This window comes from Limulus polyphemus, unplaced genomic scaffold (genome assembly GCF_000517525.1).
Source record: "Limulus polyphemus unplaced genomic scaffold, Limulus_polyphemus-2.1.2 Scaffold4111, whole genome shotgun sequence".
In the NCBI taxonomy this organism is placed as follows: domain Eukaryota; kingdom Metazoa; phylum Arthropoda; class Merostomata; order Xiphosura; family Limulidae; genus Limulus; species Limulus polyphemus.
Window position 1 is genome coordinate 39,514 of NW_013669721.1, and position 20,375 is coordinate 59,888.

Consider the following 20,375-nt stretch of genomic DNA (forward strand, 5'->3'; position numbering starts at 1 on the left):
GGAGTAAAGTCAAAAGCTGTACCCCACCTGGGTAAAAAGGAGTCTATGGACAGGTGAAATTCAGGCAAGGTGAATTGAAAAAGGGATGTCCATGACAGTGAGAGGTAAAGAAATGGAGGGGAAGACACAAGACAAGACAATGGATCTCTGGACATAATCCAATGATTGACCAGGTTTCACTGAAGAGGACACATGTGGCACACCTAAGAAGAAAATGAAATTTGAGAGAAGCTAGAGACCCAAAAAGAGACAGAATCTCTCATGCAGGATGAGGAGGCATGAGAGTTTTGGTCAGCAGAAATTGCCTTGAAGATAGAAAAAAGGCTTAGCCAACCATACAAATGAGTTGAAAAAGACTCCCAAGTGAAACAGATACTGGGTGAGGGTCAAAATGGACATAGCTTGATCAAACAAAACAAATGGGATGGCTCCCAAAGGAAAAGGGAAGTTGCAGCCAAGAGTTCCTGTGTGGAAGGGAGATGAGGAGCCAGTTGTCCATATAGTAGTGGAAATGCAGGCCCAATGAATGCATCTTCCATTCAAATCCCTTAGTAACAGATTGAAGATATGAAACCAGAACTGAAAAATCTGACCATAGTGGAAGAACCAGATGAAACAACAGGTGGTCAGATGAATCAGAAAGTGAAGATATGCATATAAAATACCATCTTTCGTTATCCACAGCCCAGAAGAGAACATCTACTTCAGATTGAAAAAACTGTATCTTGAAAGTAGGAGTGACAAAAAATTGGTTCAAAGATGGTAGATTTTTCATAGGTAGCCAATCTCCAATCTTATTGGGAATGACAGAAAAGACTGGAGTAAAACCACAGAGTGGAGTCTAGAAGCTTTACCACAGCAGTGATAAACTGGAAAGACGATACATCCTTCTCCAGGTGCTGAAGATACAAGGGATCTGAGAAAGGGTGGAAGAAGGATAAAGAGGAAGTTGAGTGTGGAAAAATAGAGAAAAATATGAGAGTACCTGTTTGACTTAACCTATTCACTGCAGCTGGTATATACAGTGTTTACAGCCTCTGAATTTTTTCTGTTCACTGAGCTGGTACACAACTAGATTCTTGCTTTTAAAATTCCCACACGGGGTGTTGAATCATAAATTTATGTGGTAATGTTGTCTATTGACATTCTGCTTTATTTTACCATACAGTAAGAGAATTATGTCCACTTTCTGTGCATCAGTTTTCCTTCAAGGTATCAGAGGCCTGTATGACAACATCTTGTTGCTGCAGCAGCAAGAGCCACCAGCTTATTTTATGGATTTACTAGGTAGCATTGACTCTGAGTTAATACAATGAACAGAAAAAAATACATTTAGAGGCCATATATGCATCAGTCGCAGTGAATGGGTTAAAGGTCTTCTGCAAAGGGAATCCACATGTATGCAAAGTGAGAGAGTTGAGCTCCCATTGGAAAGAAGGCAAGGGGTGGTTGCAGAAACAAATCACCTCCATGATGGCCAGCCTTCTGAGAGGTAAGCATAAGAATAAAGAAAAAAAAAACAGGAGAGAGGATGATCATACAAGGCTTTCAAAAACAAAAACAGAGAGAAATTGGAACCAAAGTGAACAAAGGTGAGTGTTAACAAACTGCGTCACAAAGAGTTTCCAATTATAGAATTAGGTATATAGTACTATAATCTCTTATTTAGCTTCTTCTCTATCTATCAAGCTCAAGCCCACAGTTTGGTAAATGACGATTTAACTTCCTTCTGTAAACAGTTATACTCCAAAAATTTAACCTGTAATGTTAACAAGTTCTTAAAATCCTCTTTATAAGTTGTTAGAAGAGTTTACAGTTACCTATCTAATACAGACATTGTCCTCATCCTATGAACTTATTTAACTTTGAATGTTTTTGAATATAAGTAACAATTACTTTCCTTTTTTGTTTTGACATTGTTTCCAGTGTCCTTTTCTCAAACTCAGTAAAAAAAAAAAGAAAAGAGAACTCAGAATTACTTTGTAATAAACCCTTGTCAAACATACTGTAATTTTATGGAAGTATTCTGTTACTCTAAGGGAAATCAGTTACACCTGAAAATATCAAATTACAATTTCACTATTCTCTATAGATCTCCCATCAACAGTGAACTATGACTGGAAAAGGATCTTACCATCAATACTTGAAAGCCTAAAATCGAATGGGTAGCCAGCTGGGAACAGCAGGAAGCGAGTGGAAAAATCTTGATTCCAAAAATAATCTTGGCACAGTAACAACAGCTAAGTCAACTCATGTTATCAAAGCAGTACTCTGTTACTAGTAGTGAATCAAATATAATTTAAGGATGCATCTACAGATGTATTGCTTATAAATTAAACCAAAAGATGTAAAATCTCAAATCACTATTTAGGCTTCACTTAGAATATTATGTAGTTTTGGGGTATATCCTTATCTAAGAAAGTATGTTGAATTATTGGATAAGGTTCAGAGGATGGTATTATATGAGGTAAAAAAGATCTTGTATTTCCTTATTCAAAAACAAAAAAAAAATGATATTTTGGTGCTGCATTATGAAGTCAAGGGGACACAAGATTAAGGTTTGGAAAACAAGCTAAGTTTGAGTAAAGACAGTATTATTTTATTAACAAGATGCTTAGCTCATATGGGATGAACTTTCATCAACAGTAATAGATGCCAAGAGATAGCAAGGGGAATTGATTACTTCTTAAACATTAAGTGGTGGGTTAATATTTGTTGTTTTTTTTCTTCTTAGAGGTGGATATACATGGAGTGACTTAAAAGACCAAGAGTTACTTTGCTTACTGTATACTATATTATATGTTACTTATTTGTTACTTGAACTCACCATTTAGTAACCTAAATTAATTTAGGTAGGGTTGGTTTGTTGTTTTTAGAGCCAAGCCACATTGGAGTATCTGCTGCATTGCAAGTCCTTAAACTTACCACTGTCCCAGGGGGACTTTAGGTAGGAGAATAATATTGTGGCATTATGCAAAATTTGTTATTTGGTATTATACAATGGGTCAACTATTTAATGTTAATGATTAATGTTATTTTCACCAAAGGTACAATTGAAAATGTAATCTGTGATGTAGAGTCCTAATAGTTTCTTTGATTTGCCATTGAAAAAAAGCAAAAACAACAACTGATTTACAAAACCAAACTGTGCTTATGAGCTTTGAATAAGTAAAACTGACATCTAGAGCAAAGAGTATGGCAGATCAAAGAACATACTAAGCTCCAAAGTCACAGATTATATTTTCAGTTTTATCTTTGGTCAGAATAAAATAAACCTGTAATATTACATCTTCCTTGTTCAGTTCAAATGTGGAAACTTTTAGTTGTGTTTACTAACTTGCATGGTCAGTGTTATTATTTGTTTGGTTGAATATTCCAGAGGTTACTTTATCTCCATGTTTATATCTGAATATTGAAAAGCTAACTGATAATTGTCAATTAGATAGTAATCACTGACAATCAGCTTAATGCTGAAATAAATTAGCTGTTTTAACCATATTTACTGTGCATACTACAAATGTGTATAGAATCATGTCAGAATAAGAAGTATTTCTATTTTTTGTGCACCTTCTTAAAATATATTTCATTTTAAGCAATAATGTATCAGTTTCTGAAGTATAAGATGAGGTTTATGAAAGTATAAAAAGTTGTAATATCTTATTTAAGTACACAGGAGAGTGGAATTTTGGTTGAGGATAGACTGTATGTGTTTACTTTAATAAAATTACCTTTGAAAATCTGAATCCAGTGTTCACCAGTTCATGTAGAACTGGGTTCCAGAAGTTTTCAAAATCTTCCTGGTTACTACCCTGCATACGCCGTACCTTCTCCTCTGCAAACTCCTTGGTGTGTTGTTTTCTCCAATATCTAACAACAACAATAAAATTAGCTCCAATAAAGTTGCATTTAAGTAACAGATTCTATATACCCTACTTACTCAAATGAAAACTTAATTGTAGGAATTGTAATAATTTAGGTTTTACATCAAGTTTTTCTGCCAAAATATATGAAAATACTGTTTATAAAAATTATAAAGAAAAATTAAAACCAATATACTACTAAAAGTGAAAATTTTTCCTTAGTATTAAAAAAAGCAAAAACAACAACATTAAAATTAATGATTCTTACTTATCCAATAACTCAATCAGAACATTTTCTAATCTCTCTTGATGTTGCTTGAAGGCTTTTTTGTTCTTGGCATCTTCCATTTCCTGTAAAAGCATTTCCATGACAAGTTAGTGCATCCAAGTATAAAAACACTTTATCAAATATTAATATTTTTGTATCAGTATTTGAATACCATAAGCTCATAGCACATACTTTTCTATAAACATAAATCAATTTCTTTGCATTTACTCTTTTCCATTTACTGATTATATCTTAAATAGTACCATTACTTATAGTATTTTGGCACTTGTGTATAAAGTTAAAATCATAAATAACATTAGTTTACATGATTCTGTTTCTTAGTCCAAAGAACAGTTTATTAAATTTATCAAATCCATGTCAAGTATTTTATTACAAAGTTTTTATAAGCCTTTCTATAAAGTCATAGCCCTCTCAAGAAATGTATGAGATTGATTTGATATCCGTTTCTGTTAATTTTTGCATAAACAATTATTTTACACAACAATTTTAATTTGTTAATATCTTTTAACAAATAATATTAATGATTTAGTGATAATTCATATTATACTTACTGTTATTAACTTGTTAAGCTTCAATTTTGATAGTTATCCTTACATATTACTCTTAATTTTATTTTTGTAATACATTAGCTTATTTGTGTTTCAATTTTGCATAACTCAATTTATCAAATGGTATTTATATTCACAAGAAAATGTTAATATCAAGAACAACAAGATACTATGCACTGTTTCAAAACAGTGTATCCAGAACAATTCTTTATCACTTACCCATATCATTTTCTTTTCAATTCACCTAATTTCAACATCATTTCGTTGATAAGAGTACTTATTATTCTTAATACTACAGTTACAACAGCATTGATAACTCATATTACACTGACTTCCATCTAATTCTATTAGTTTTATATTTGAGTACAGAAATATATATATATATATATATATATATACATACATGCATACAGTGATTGAACGTGGGGGGAATAAAGAAGTGGGATGGTTTGTGAAATTTTGAGCAGGGTATTGCATTTTTTTTTCATGTGTATTACTTGTATAGTATAAGAATAACAAATTTTAAAATTAGAAACTTATTAAATAAAGTTAGATTAGGTAAGATAATGAAAAATAATAATCATTATAATAAAATTCTTCATGGGGTATACTCTCAACCAGCTCATGCATTATATAATTTGATATAGTAATGGTAGCTATACGTTTACCAAGTATTTTACAAGTTGTGTGGTAGGATTATTAGTTAGACATTTTTCAAAGGGCAATAAAACAATGAAATTAAGTATAACCAGATGTATACCATTATGAGTTATAGTATGGAAACTCTGATGGTTAGTTTGTGGATATATAGTGAGAGGGTTCATTTGCTCAATCCTTGTATTACTTTGTCTCATTCCTGCCTCACTCTTACAGGGTATTTTAAGGGGAAAAAAGTTTCTCTTCCCAGTCCCTTGCAACCATAAATATCTATTGCATTGTCTACTGAATCTTTTTCCTTCTGAGAAGCTTACATTCTATTAAAAGATAATGGGATGGTTTTGGGCCCTCTTGAAAAGAAGTGGGATGATATTCCACCCCACTTCAAGCACTGTATATATAGGTTTTTCTTCAAACAAAGGTAATACTAATAGAATTAGATAGAATTCGCTCAGTGTAATGTACAATATGAGTTGTTAATGCTGTTGTAACTTTTTGGTATTAAGAATAGTTAGTACTCTTTATCAACAAAATGATGTTGAAATCAGGTGAAAAGAAAAGAATATGGGTTAGTGAAAAGGAATTGTTACAGAAATATTGTTGTAAAACAGCATACACTATGTGCTCTTCATTTTTTCAATTTCTTCATTTGTTTTATTCTTCTTTTCTTTACTTATATTCATAATATCATTTCAGTAATGTATATCATACTGAATTCAAGTTATTTTTTCTGTATATTAACATGTGAAGTAGTCATTTCACATGGTTTAGTATAATTTGTTGTTGGATATACGTTTTTATTATGTTTTTGTTTATGGTGGGGTAGGGTTAGGACTGATTTAGTAGCATTATTATTAAATGTTTGTAGCTCAGTTATCTTAGAAAGGCTTTTCCCATGTAACTTGCACATATAAAAGTTCGTTCACATTCTCTAAAGCTTTTGGGTATTATCTTGTTACTTGTTCTTTCATATGCTTTATCACCAGTTTTGAAAAGTGCATATTGTAAATATTCTCTTATTGCCTATTCCACTAAACACATATAGGCTACAATGTAGGTTAACTCAAGTAACACAAAAGGTAATAAGAAAAGCATGAATTAAAACTGTCATCAGATACACACAAAATACATATAATAACACTGACACTCAGGCAACCACCACTTTTGACCTCTTATAACAGCTCTTGGATACAAGTGTCCCCTAGTAGAAATTTTAAATAAATTGTACTTGAAACAGTTTTGAATGACAAAAATAATCGACAGAGAAAATATAATAAAAATATTCCAGTTAATATAAATAATTAAACTAAATCATTCACATACAAAAAAAACTTAAGTCTGATTCATCACAAGCTCCTGATCAGGCAGTATATGTGCAAATCAGAACATTCAGCATAATCTACAGAAATGAGATGACCGACACACCTCAAGTACATGACTGCATGATATGACATTATTAGTGTTTTAAACTTAGTAATCCCAATATATCTCGCAGACTACATTTTTACTCATAGGAAAAAATTTAATCACATGTAGCTGAATAATAGAAGTTAGAACAGTGATGAGTTGACCAACCTTTTGTTATTTGTGAATACATACTGAATATTGTACTAAGTTGTTACTTTTAAAATCAAAAGATTCCATAACCCCAAAATCAGAACTGATTCCTGTACCAAACTGTTTGCTACTAGGCTTCATTCGAAGTGTTCAGTTCAATACAACTTTTCTTGGTTAGGTTTTCTTCAAAAAAGACAATCCATCTCAATTGTAGATGTTAAGGAAGTACCATGATATTTTTCACATCTTGTAAAGAATAGTTACAATTCTATTGCAATTCTAATCTACAATTCTAATTCTTTCCTTCTGGCAAACTACAAAACCTATAATTAATGTTGGGATTTTTTTACTATTAAACAAGGATCAGAAAATAATTATGCGAATGTTTGAGTAAATCCTTGTTTACCATCAAATCAAGGGTGGGTTTGTATTTTAACCAAGTTTTTCACCTTAAAAATAATATTTTTCCTTATCTGAAAATGAATTTTCAATAGATACTGGTGGGCACAGCATAGATACTTCATTATGTAGTTTTACGTTTAACAAAGTACTAGCCTCCCTCACCACCCCACACACACATGGCTTAGAGGTAAGTATGAAGAGTTATAACATTAAAAAACGGGATTCGCTACCCACGGTGGACACAGTACAGATAGCCCTTTGTGTAGTTTTGTGCTTAAAAGCAAAGAAACAAAATCTCTCGTAAAACTTTCCTTTACACATTGAATAGTTTGATTCCTACATGCATCTGCCTTACAGAGTTGCATGCCACTAGCCTTGATCTATCTTCCACTTAGAAAATAACGTGTTTAACAAGAACTGTGCTAGTGCATGATGTCATTGTCATGTGATGATAACTCTCCATCAATAGGAGAGTGACACAACCTTCTTGTAAAGTAGCCAAATTAACTTCATTCTTGAATGAGGCAAGAAGAAAGTACACTAGAAGTGGGTGGGATGGTGTTTGTAGGTGTGTATCTATCAGAAATACATTTTCAGCTAAGGGAAATGCTAAATTCCAATATTATACCTCTCCTCTACACACAAAATAGCTAGAATCCCACATTGAAATGATAGGGGCCAGTACATACACTAAACTTAAATGAGCTCCTTTCAGAAAGTGCCTGAAGGGAAAACCCATGGAGTGTGACATCTAACGCCCAATGCCAGGTGCTTTATAAAGGTGATGAAGTAGGAATTATTTTAACAAAGTGGAGAGGACAGAGGAAGAAAAATCTGGCTGTAATGGAGAAGGTGAAATGTAGTTGATAAAGCTATTCAATAATCACCATCATCTGCAGTAGGAGGAGGAAACATGGCCATACACTATTGGGAATACATGTGCTGCATCCAGCTACAACCAACACCAGATCTGCCAGGAACCAACATATATAGCAGACAGTAGGAAGAGAGACTGCAAACCTGGCTATATTTCATACAGTCTGCAGTAGGAGGAGGGATACTGGCCAGAACACCAACACAAGACCCACAACAAGCACTTAAGGTACACAGATCTAGGGGTAACATCAGGTATGAGGGGGGTCTCCTAATAGAAGCCAATTGTTCTTGTAATAATGAAACTGCAGCCCCAATGCATGAATGCAGTGGGCAAATGTCCCCATGACTTGATAGAAGACATAATGCCAAAAGGAAGAGCACAGAACTGGAAGACTCAATCCCAATGGACAAAATAAAAAACAAAATGTATGGGGGAGAGGGCATTGGAAGTTGTAAAAAAGTGTCCAGAATGTTGACTCTGGTCATGTAGAAGCCTGATGAAAAGAACCACTGGAGATAAAAAACATCATACAGAACCAAGGGATGGCAAGAAACTAACTGAGAGACAACAGGTCAATAACTGTATCCCATTCCCTGGTCTTCTTGGGGATCATAAAGAGGTGTTAGTAATAACCTGACATAGGGATAAGTACTCTCTTGATGATGCTCTTGGCCAATATATCTGGGACTGCATCCTTGAGACACTGTAGGTAAATGGGAATGTAGTGATGAAAAAAGGAAGCTAGAAAGAAGGAGAAGTGAAGAGATATGCCATGGGTGAGAACCTGAAAACCCATCTGTTGAATGAATATGAAGATCAAAGACTTGTGAAGAAAGACAGAGAGCTCCAACATGACCAAATCTGATAGGGTGGTAACCAATGAGATGAGCAATGCCTCAATGTCAGAAAGTAGGAGAACAGAAAGATGAAATGGGAAGAGGAGATATGGATTCAGCAAGACTAGGAGTAGAAACAGAAGGGTGAGGCTGAGAAAGGCAAGAAACCAAACAATACAATGAGGACTGATGTTGAGCCACCTCAGCCCAAGTCTTCAGAGAGTCAGGAATTTTCCCAAAGACCTCCTGGCAAAGAAAAGGAGTCCAATGAAGAGTACATAGATAAGCATGAGGGAGGCATACATGAACTAGGAAAGCATTTCATCCCAAAAAAGACCAAACAGCATAAGGATCAAGTAAGGAGGGATAAAGTATTACAGGCCAAATTGGGAAAAAGAAGATAATGAACCTCCCCAGAAAACCCCTCTGGAGAGCAATCAAATGCTTCATGAATAAGGTTAAGTGATGAAAGGTAATGCTGGAGGGTTGTAAGAACAAGATGAAAGCATGAAAATTAGGCACTAGAAAGGGAAACCAATTTTAAGATGTCTGATCCCCAAGCAGATAAGAGATTCCAAACACTGGGAATCAAGGAATGGAAATGAATAACAGGTGCAAGTCAGGACAGAAGAATCAAGTAGATGAGGAGGACAAGGCTTGTTAGTGTGGGTGCTTAGTTGTTTGAGAAACGATTCTGCACGAACTCTATTGTCAGGCAAAGGAAGGAAGACAAAGGAGACTTGACTGTGAGTTTCATGTAGTAAAGCACAGGAAGAATCAAATAACAGAGAAATGATAAAGAAAACACATACTTGCAAAATCATGTTATGGGTGAAATTTTTTCTTCACAGATAAAGATGTACCTAGTGGGGTAAATTTGAGATATGTATAAAAAGTGACTTGGTTAGAGTTAGGGAGTTATTTAGTATCAATTTGGCATAGTAGTTAGAATCATTGATATTTTGTAAATAGATGTCCCCATCAGGGTACACATGAAGTATCTGTGGATGACCTTGATCACAAATGATGCTGAGATAAACTGTGACATTCATTTTGCATTCTAAAGGGGACCAAGAGGCTGAGGGTGTGACAGAAAAACATTCAAAATCATTACTCCACTACCAAAGACCTTGACAGTTGGGACTACACAAGAAGGGCAAGTTATTCTTGTGGCTTTTTCAAAATCTGTATTCTTGCGCTTGTGCAAAAAAAAAAAGAAGGACAAACTATGAAGCGGTGGACCTAGTTACCTTTTAACAGTTTTTTTAGTCTTTACATGACTCAAGGCATTTTATTTTCTTATTGGTTAACTGAGTCCAGGTGTTTATGCAATGGTCTACAATGTCCACAGTCCATTTATTGTAACATATTTTGCAAGGTATGACTAGAGATGGATGTAGATTTGACTGCACTAAATGTCTGTCAATTGGTGTGTTAATTGATGATGATTGGACTTTACCATCCTGTCTAACAGCCATTTCCTCCTTTCTGTCCTTACGTGTTTGTGGCCACATATACCCTTTGCATCACACATTTTATTCAATTTTTTACATTGATAAACTTGAATGGCCAATGTCTTACAACAGTTTGTTAATAAAACTGTATAGGCCACTTTGGCACCTGCTATATGTGCAATCACCATCATACTTCTTTTCAATGCTGCAGTATTCTTTGCCTTTCCAATTATCTGTTAGAATGACTGCAAATGTGTTTATCCCAGTAATTTATAGTGCTACAGAGATCACCACACACAAATCACATGATTAGCCTAATTTGCATCTGCAGCTCTGGTCAGGCCCTAGTCTGAAAGTGTAGATACAGAGGGACAAGCCAGTGTAGCTTCCTTTGAGTAACCACACATTTTCACACAGCTTAGTATTTTTCCCCCATATATCATGTGCAAACTTGTATGCCCATCCAATCAATAAGACTGGAGCTATTGATATGGTTTTTATATGAGAACATTGGGTACATGAGTGCAAACAGCTATCAAAATGGTTGTGTGCATTAAAATGTTAGAGGTTTGCAATTCAACACTCACATAAAAAATGACAAATACTAACCAAACACTACACCCTTGTACTAGGTTATTCAATCTCACATAACTGGTTACATTTTGACATCACATTCAAATCAACCAATCATGTGAGATCTTTGCATCACCGTAGGGTAAATCAGGTACCAAGTGGATTTTGTTTTTGATTTTGACAAACTCACCATAGGTTCAAAGCATCAACATAAATATTTTTTGTGACAATACAAAATACAGAATACAGAAAGAATGAAATATTTTTATTTTTCATGTCCTACATGTAAGTTCCTGATGTTCCCATGTGGGAACACTGAACTATAAAACTTTGTTTTTTCCCATCCAAGTTAGCTTGCAAATAAGTGTTATGCACATCAGTAGAAGGTATATTAAATGCTTTTTTTATGACTAATATATAACATTTTCTAAAGGTGTTTAGATTTATATTATAAAAAGGATATCGGTCAGCAAATCAGGTCAGTGAGCCTAAGTTTTTGATAATTTTGTAGAAACATAACTTTAATAACAATTAAGAAATTCTGGTCAAACTTAGGCCATGAAGCATTAGTCTGACATAATTAAAATGGGTAGTAGTATAAGTATGCCCCCATAGCTCCTGGCGAACTTAAGAAACTGCTGACAAGGCGAGAGATATAAGATATTCTGTTAAGTTAATGATATCAATCAGTCAGAATCGTAACTACAATTATAGGGAAATAAATGTAGGGCATCCAATTACTTTTTATTTGTGTGTGTGTGTGTGGGTGGGTATCTTTTGTAGCTATGCCACTGAAAATGTTTGCTGGTTTCACTTCTACAGAATACACACTAACTTTCTTTGAACACATAAACTCCATTCATCCCAACATCAAATTTACCATAGAACAAGAAAACAGTTAACAGTTATCTTTTCTTGACCTCAACATTATTAGATCAGACACACAGTTTAAAACTAAAATTCAGCGTAAGAACACACACACCGGACTCTACATCCCCTGGAATTCCGCTCATGACACCACACAAAAAATCAATATACTCAAAAACCTCATAAACACAGCCACAAGGCTTTGTTCAACGGACTACATATATGAAGAAATTAACCACACAAAACATTCCTTCATTCACACCAATAAATTCCCACCAGCTATAGTTGAAAAATTCTCCAACATTCCCCACAATAAAACTCAACTAACGAAAAAATTGACACTAATAAACCCAGCAACAGTACATTACACTGCAGTTTATCTTTTGTTCCTGAAACCAGTTCAAGAATTATCCACACTTGGATAAAACTAGCCATTAAACACACAATATTCCTGTCAACGTCAAATTCTCACAAAAACCCGGCTCTAAATTAAAATCGTTACTCAACAAAAATTATTTAGAATCATACAATACCAACGTCATTTACAAAATAACATGCAATAACTGCCCAGAATTCTACATCGGAGAAACAGGAAGAAAATTGGAAACCAGATTGACAGAAGACAATAAAAACCGTCCCATGTTTTTGCCATTGCAACTCAAAAAGCATAGTATATCTATTAAAAGCACAGTAATTTTAAACAAAGAACCCAACATAAACAAACGAAAAATCAAGGAATCCATCTTAATTGAACAAAACAACCCTACTCTACATACCTCTTCTAAGTTTTGCCACAGTTCCGGTTATGTGACTTCTTTGTTCAATATTGTATATATTGTTACGTCTCGGTTCGTTAATTAATTTTCCGTAAAGTCGTTCTGACGAAACTCTAGCGACACACTTAATTTCAACAGTCGCGCTATAACAAACGTCTCATGTGCTCGAGTTTAATTACAAACTCTCTGACTGCAGTTCAATTACTCATTACCTCGTCACGTTGTGACCATCTTATATATACCAGACTACCTCCAATCTAGTAGTCTCCCGATAATTCACGAAGGTTCGAGAGAAGGACGTGGCATGGTACTAGTCACGTGACCTCACTGACGCAACAATATATATATATATATATCCGTGTCAGTGTAAATTACTTGTACCTGATGATGACAAAACCTTGTCGAAATGTTGTACATTTGCTGTTATGTCAAACTTATATTAAAGCTTTTCTTCATTACCCATTCAAGCCGTCTCTAACCATTATTAATGTCTGAAAATATCTTTCAATCCAAATGAGTTTGTAAAGAAACTTCCACAAGATATAAAAATCTTAAGAATATTATTAACGTCTCTACACTAAAGGCCAGCCTTTACATTTGTTCATTTTAGGTTTCTTTTCTTAATGAAAATCGATTCTTTAATCTTTTGGTGTAGAAAATTATGGCATTTAGATAAGATCTTGACATGTAATAAGATGTTATCTGTTTGTGGTATGCCATGTTTCTTTCCATAATGTTCTGCAGTAGCATTGTGAGTACTGAGGTTTTGGATGTCATGCACATGTTCAGATATTCAGTCATGTACGAGTCGGCAACTTTCTCTTATATACGTACTGAAGCATTTGCCACAAGTTATTTCATACACAAAATTTTTATTAGGACATCGACCATGTTGTCCATATTTAGTGGCTTTACAGTTATTTTTCAAACATCATGTTTCTTTTGTGTATTCTGAACGTTATTAATGATTTAAAAAAGATGCCTGGTTTCTGTACTATTTTAATAGGTAAGTATGATCTGCTAACTATTTTCTTTAGTTTTGTGGTGATATTATCACTTATATATGCAAGTTATAATTTCCCAATACTGAAAATGTTTCCAATATGTACTTACCTCCTCTCACAAGATTAGCTATTTTCATTCGGTGCTGCCCTCTATATGCGAACTTTTTATTTATGTATGCTACAAGCCTGCTGCTTCTCCCTATTGGAATTGTAAGATTCTAACATATCTCTCATGCAAATCATCATGCATCACTTCTCATCAATAGGAGCATGATATGTGACTCCCTCTACAGTCCTCTATGAAACTATCACTTCAAAGTTTGGGAGATGTCAGCACCAGAGAAATGTGGGGAGGAAGGGTGAGAGGAGGGAAGTACCTATCAGAAATACATTTTCAGTATAGGAAAATTATAACTTCTGATATGGTACTTCCCTCCTCTCACAAGATGAGCTAGAATCTCTCATTTATTAGGTGGAGGGACCGGTGCAAAAGAATGCCTAAAGTACCCACTGAAAGCATCCAAAGGATACCCCTGGAAATCAGAGATTCAGACCTGAAGATCAGAAGAGGGGAACTGCACCTCTTCTGAGCCAAGTATACTCTTCGCCCAGCTGTGAAATGTGCAAGATATAAGTGCAGACAATGAGAGGAACACATTGAAGTGGGAGAGAACTGAGGCAGGATAGTGATCCTAACTGTGAAATATATATAAAAAGTATGAAGGTGGGTAAATCAATGGATGTGCCCCTAGGTGTTGAGTGGCTAGGGCGAGATGGACCGCACAAAAAATGAAGAGTATGAGATAAGGAAGCCCAATAACCCAATGTCGAAGAGATGAAGACCCCTGGTCAAAAAGCCATGTGACGAGCCAGGTTGGTCGGCAAGGGATCCACGAGTAGTGGACCAACTGTGTAACACTTTCCATTTGTGCTGATACACCTCCATTTAGGAAGGACATATGGAATGAGCCAAAAGGAAAGCTACTGGGTGCGAGAAACCTGACCTCCTTGCCATGGACCAGATGAATGCCAGGTATGAAGACAAAGAATGGGAATGGCAGGATGTAGAGGCAGTGACCAAGGTTGATGAAGAAGAAGGGAGACAAGGGATGGGGTACTGAAGGGAAAAGTTGCAGTTGATGTAATCTTGGAAACCATGGTTGAGCTGGCCAATAGGGAGTGATCAGAAGGACTCAACACAAAGGGGTAGGGATGAAAGAGGCCACCTGAGGAACTACTCAGATAGGAGGATAAACACAGAATAATTTATTGGACCTAAAAGTCACTCCATTGGATAAATTTGGTCGGGGTGGGAAAGACGATCTGCTACACATTTGAAAGCACCTGGAACATGACATGCAATGAGATGAATGTGGTGCATGTGGGTTCAATATAGGAGACCAAATGTACAAAAACGGAGAGATCTTCACAGTATGCCACCTTGGTGATTGATATGTGCTACCACAATAGAAATATCAATATGAATACTCACTAGACAATGTCTGGCAAGAGGAAGGACGTGGTTTCAAGCCCAGCTGACTGCAAGAACCTCAAAGATTTTATATGCAAAGTCTGCTTGTTGACAGACCAACGATCAGAAGCCTCTTGGTGATTGACCCATGCACTCGAACCCTGAAGGGATGCATCCATGAACAGATGTAAATCCAAATGAAGAGGAGGAAAGCAGGACATATGGGCCTTGTCCAACCACCAAAGCAGCTCATCAAACAGGTTATAATGAAAGGTAATGGGAACTACCAAGGGATCCTGAGCAAGACTCCATTAATTGTAAAGAGACCACTGAAGGGATCCCCTGTGTGTCCGACCTAGTGGACCAATGATGCCATTTAAGACCACATCTCCAAAAGCAATAGAACCTCAAAGGCAGAAAGTGAGGGAGCTGAAAGGGCATGGCGAACTAACAATTCCAAGGAATGAAGTCGTAGAGGAGAAGGTTGGGTCCGATTGAGATGAGTGTTGAAAAGGACACCTAAATGGACAAGATATTAAGTATAACAGAGGTAGGACTTTCCCAGTGTGATTAACTAGTCCACCCGAGCGGCCACTTGAAGAAGCTGACAAGTATGGCTTGCCAACTCCAGTTCAGAATGAGCCAAAAAAGCCAGTCCTCCATATTTTGGTAGAATCACAGCCCCAGAGCATAAAGATGGTGAGCAAAAGCTCTGATTATCTGACAGAAAACATAAGGGGCAGAAGAAAGACCTAAGGATAGGGCATAAAAATGGTAAACCACCCCATGATGGATGAACCAAAGATATGGACAAGACCATGTTGAGACAGGGATGTGATGATAAGCATTGGCAATGTCCATCTTGGTCATCCATATGCCTGGAGAAAATGACCACCATAGGGTGAGAAATGACTCCATAGTAAAATAGGGCAGTTCAACGAATCAATTGAGGCAGGACAAATCGATGACAGGCTTCCAGTACCCTGTTTTCTTCAGAACAACAAAGAGTCTGGAATAAATACCTGGTGAAGTATGTAGAACAGATTTGATGGCCTGCTGAGATAGTAGGTCCTGAACGGCCTCCAATAAATGCTAGCCAGTCATTGGATCCTGAGGTGGAGGGAAGGAAATTGGTATAGGAGACACCAGAGGTGGGGAAAGAAACGGGATCACAAATCCTTCTGATAAAACTTGAAGAACTGAATAATTGATGAAAGGATGCCATTGATGAAGAAAATTAACAAGTTGAGCTCCCACTGGGTTGTCACTGATACTGTTGGCGACATGATGTGTGTCATCTAAGAAAATGTTGAGATGAGGCACCCCCAAGCAAGAGGGACAGGTAAGGGTTAGAAAGGAGAAGGACAGGAAACTGTAACAGGTAATAAATGCACAACATGAGTGGAAAGGGTAAACTGTTGTTGTACTGATGCAACTCGTGAATCCAAGGGCTCAGGATCATGTCAAATAGGTAACACAACAAAATGGGGCCCATACATAAATCCTGAAGATGATATGCTGTTAAATGGATGAGAGTTAAGGTTGCATCATGATCTAGAAGGTCCCAACAAGAGAGAAACCAGGTATGTAAATCCAGAGCCGAATACAACAAATAAGCCAACGTGGAGGAAAGAAGGGAGAGGATGTCACTAGAAAACCCTGCAAGATTTTGGTGGAGACTCTCAGAGAGGAGATGGATGGTAGAGAGAGATAGTGTAAAAAAGTTGTGATAGTAAGACAAAAGTGGGAAAATGGAACATTGGTCAGCTTACAGGAGATTCGGGGACCTCCCCCCAAACAAGTAAAATAAAACCTAATAATTGTTGGTCTAGAAAAGGACAGTATGAACAATGATATGCAAGAGCAAACAGATTCAACGACTGTGGGAGTGAGGCATTCTAATCCCATCACTTAATCGTGAGGCAAATTGGTCAGCATGTATCCAAATACCTGGGAGGGGGGGAACCAAATAGGGATGTAAAGATTGGATACCTAGTAAGGAAGGACATAATTCATAGGAAACAGGGGGGCAAGGGACAAAAAATCACATACCTGAGAAATGAAATCCCAAAAGACCATAGTAGGCCTAAATGACTTCTCGGGAGGGACATGAAGAAGCACGGCAATATCAGGAGGTGGAAATAGGCAATTCAAATCTTCATCAGCCTGAACAGGCTCAGCATGTTTGGAAGGAAGTGGGGCATGGTCCAGATATAGAGGTTGACCCATGTAACATTCAGTCTCCCTGTGAATAAATGCCGATATATCTCCCGCCAGGTTGCCCACACCTGAGGCCTGTGACATACCGCTAATCACAGTGTGACCCCTGAAGAGTCAATCAAAATCGAAATTATTAATAATAATGTGACTGTAATAAACTGCGATTAAAGTAAAGTAAAGAAACAGTCTTAATACACTTCGAAGTGATTGAAATGAAAACCACTTTGCAAATGTACTAAAGTTGATCATGAAACTTGAAACAAAGGAACACATCCAAACACAAGTGCTGCCAAATGAGAAGTGATAGTTTGGTATAGAGGGAGTCACATGCATCACGTATGTCACTGTAATATTGATGGAGAAGTTATGTATGATTATTTTCATGAGAGACATGTTGGAACCATTTGATTCCAATAGGGTGAAGCAAAAGGCTTGTGGCATGCATAAAAAAATAGTTCTCATATAGAGGGCAGCACTGGACGAGAATAGCTAATCTTAGTAGGGGAGCGAAGTACCGTATAAGAGAAAGACCCTCAGCTTTCTTCTATTTAGCCAGTTTTCTGTCCAAATAGCCCAACTATTCCCCACACATACAGAAATAACTTTTTAACAAGCCTTTTATGTGGCATCTAGTCAAATGCTTTCTGATATACCAAATCCACCCCACATATACATAAGCAATAACCTCTTCAAAGAATGTCAAAAGATTAGTAAGTGAAGCAACAGGAAATTTTTGAGGAAATTTCATCCATTGCTTCTATGAATTTGAATAATATAAAAGTAATTAATTAAGTAAGATATAATTAAAATGGAGACTTTAACAGTAAAAGAGAGTAAACAAGTTGAAGGACATATAAAAAACGAAAGAGGACAAGGAGACGCCTGTGTGTTATAAAAAAATAAGCCTTGAGAGATAAGTAATCAAGAACGAGGTTAGAACTTCAGTAAGTAATAGCACAGCACATGCATAAGCTATAGAAACAAGCGTAGGAGTTTAGTGACCGAAGGTCACAGTAGAGGCAGTTAACAACCTCTTTAGTCATCACTTTTCTAACATGTTTTGCACACGAACGCCAACGTACAAGGCCAAGAAAGAAGATGTTGGCCTCGATTCTTTAGCACTGTAGAAGCTACAGAAAAGTTTATATTTTATGAATCATCTCGGTGTTTTGATGCAGTATCAGTTACAGTACATGGGTGTAGCAGTACAAGCAAGTAGGCAGCTGGCTAACAGCAGTTGCCCATGACCAATAGCCTGAGGGTTTTTGGGTGTGGTGCCAGATCAGCCCAGGAATTGCCTGCAAGCATCCAATAGGAGCACCGCACTACTTGTGGGTGATGCTGTGTCCTATTTGGATACTCGCCAGGATACAGAGAAATTCTGTTATATAAACTCATGTCAGGAGCTGGAAAGTCAGTTCTGCAGCTCTCCGGCGAGTTCAACCAGCCTTAACCATGCAACTCAACAATCTTGACTCTGCCATGAAGGTTCCAACTCTGCAGTAAGTATCTCTCTCTCTAGATCAGCTTTTGTATAGTATATGATTTTATGGGAGAAGTGTTATTAATGTTTAAATGTTAAAGAGTTAAATATTAACTATGATGTCAAGTGTATTAAAGATTAATAAAAGTTATTTCTGAATAGTATTGCTGGTCTGAGACTCATATTCTTTACTCTAACTGTAAATTCCTGGAGTTAGCGACTTGTGGCTCCACTCGTCACGACAAATCCTCCAACAAATAAATTTAGTGTACAGGTTGGTTTTAATTGAAACTCCAACAATTAAGCTCACCTGAGTGCTAACCTGTTACAGCTGGCGCAGTCTCGAGGATTTTTGGAGTAGCTAACAAAAGGTTAGTTAGAATAAAGAAAGACGGAAAAAGTAAGAAAATCGGCCGAAGTAGTATAAGTTAGAATTAAGTAGTTATGGCTACTGCTGGGGTAGATACGACTACGGAAGAGGGTGGCACACGCCCTAGAGCCGATAGGCGGGCCGACGCCAATCACAAAGCCGCAGCGGAACAACCCGCACCGATATGGTCCCGCGGCGCGACACTTAACAAGTGCCATACCGTTGTATCAAGGCACGGCGGGCAAAGACATCGAGAGTTTTATAGATGCTTTAGAGGAAGCAGCAAGAATATCAGGCTGGACGGACACCCAGAAAGCTGATATACTGCGTTTACGAACATCAGGAAAAGCTAAACGTTATATTAGGGCTTATGACGAACTTCGTGAAACAACAGATTATCGATACTTAGTGCGTAAGTTGTTAGAGGAATACAGGACACGAGACTCCACCAATGTCATTTTAACAGAACTGCGTAACCTTCATCAACAACGTGGCGAATCAGTCCGAGTTTTGGACACAAGCTACAGGAGTTAGGTAATAGGTTACGTAGGGTTTATGCACGTCCAAGCGAGGATATGTTGCAGGATACTCTAAAATCAGAGTACGAGCGAGGGCTGTACAGTAATGCAGCTAGGCAACATGTAAATGAAGCAAATAACGCTCAAGCAACATTGTTAGATCTAATTCAAGTAGCTACACGAGAAGAACTACGAGAAAAGCAGCTATATAAGCCCAAATATTCGGCTATAAGTACGGTTAATAACTTAGGCAAGGCTAATCCATTGGATACGCAGGCGCAGAATAAGTCCGATAGCTTCCAGTGTTACAACTGTGGAAAAGTTGGACACATGGCTTAAAATTGCTTTAAGAAATCAAAAAGAAACAAGCAGACAGTGTGCTATAACTGTGGCATTACAGGTCACATGGCACGGGACTGTCGACGGCCACGGAAGGTTGAAAATGGAAAAGCCCCAAAGGCTGGAACCTACGAAAGAAGGTTTACCAATAGTAAATCTACCTTCTCTAAAGGTCCAAAAAACGTAATCCCCGCCGGGATTACAGAGCGAAAGTAGAGGTAGTTCCGGCAGTATGGGATAAACGATCGGGTATTCATACTATTAATGAAGTATC

At 36.8% G+C, this 20,375-nt stretch overlaps 1 protein-coding gene across 2 annotated transcripts in view; it reads right to left on the reverse strand.

The window, feature by feature from the left end:
• LOC106470602 overlaps nucleotides 1-20,375 on the reverse strand; it is a 67,364-nt gene that overhangs the window by 24,571 nt on the left and 22,418 nt on the right. For both annotated transcript variants that reach the window (XM_022399224.1, XM_022399226.1), the window contains exons 3-4: nucleotides 4,129-4,211; nucleotides 3,729-3,867 (exon numbers count right to left, since the gene is read on the reverse strand). In XM_022399224.1, coding sequence (XP_022254932.1) covers nucleotides 3,729-3,867; nucleotides 4,129-4,211 — 222 coding nt within the window. The remainder of the gene's footprint in view (nucleotides 1-3,728; nucleotides 3,868-4,128; nucleotides 4,212-20,375) is intronic.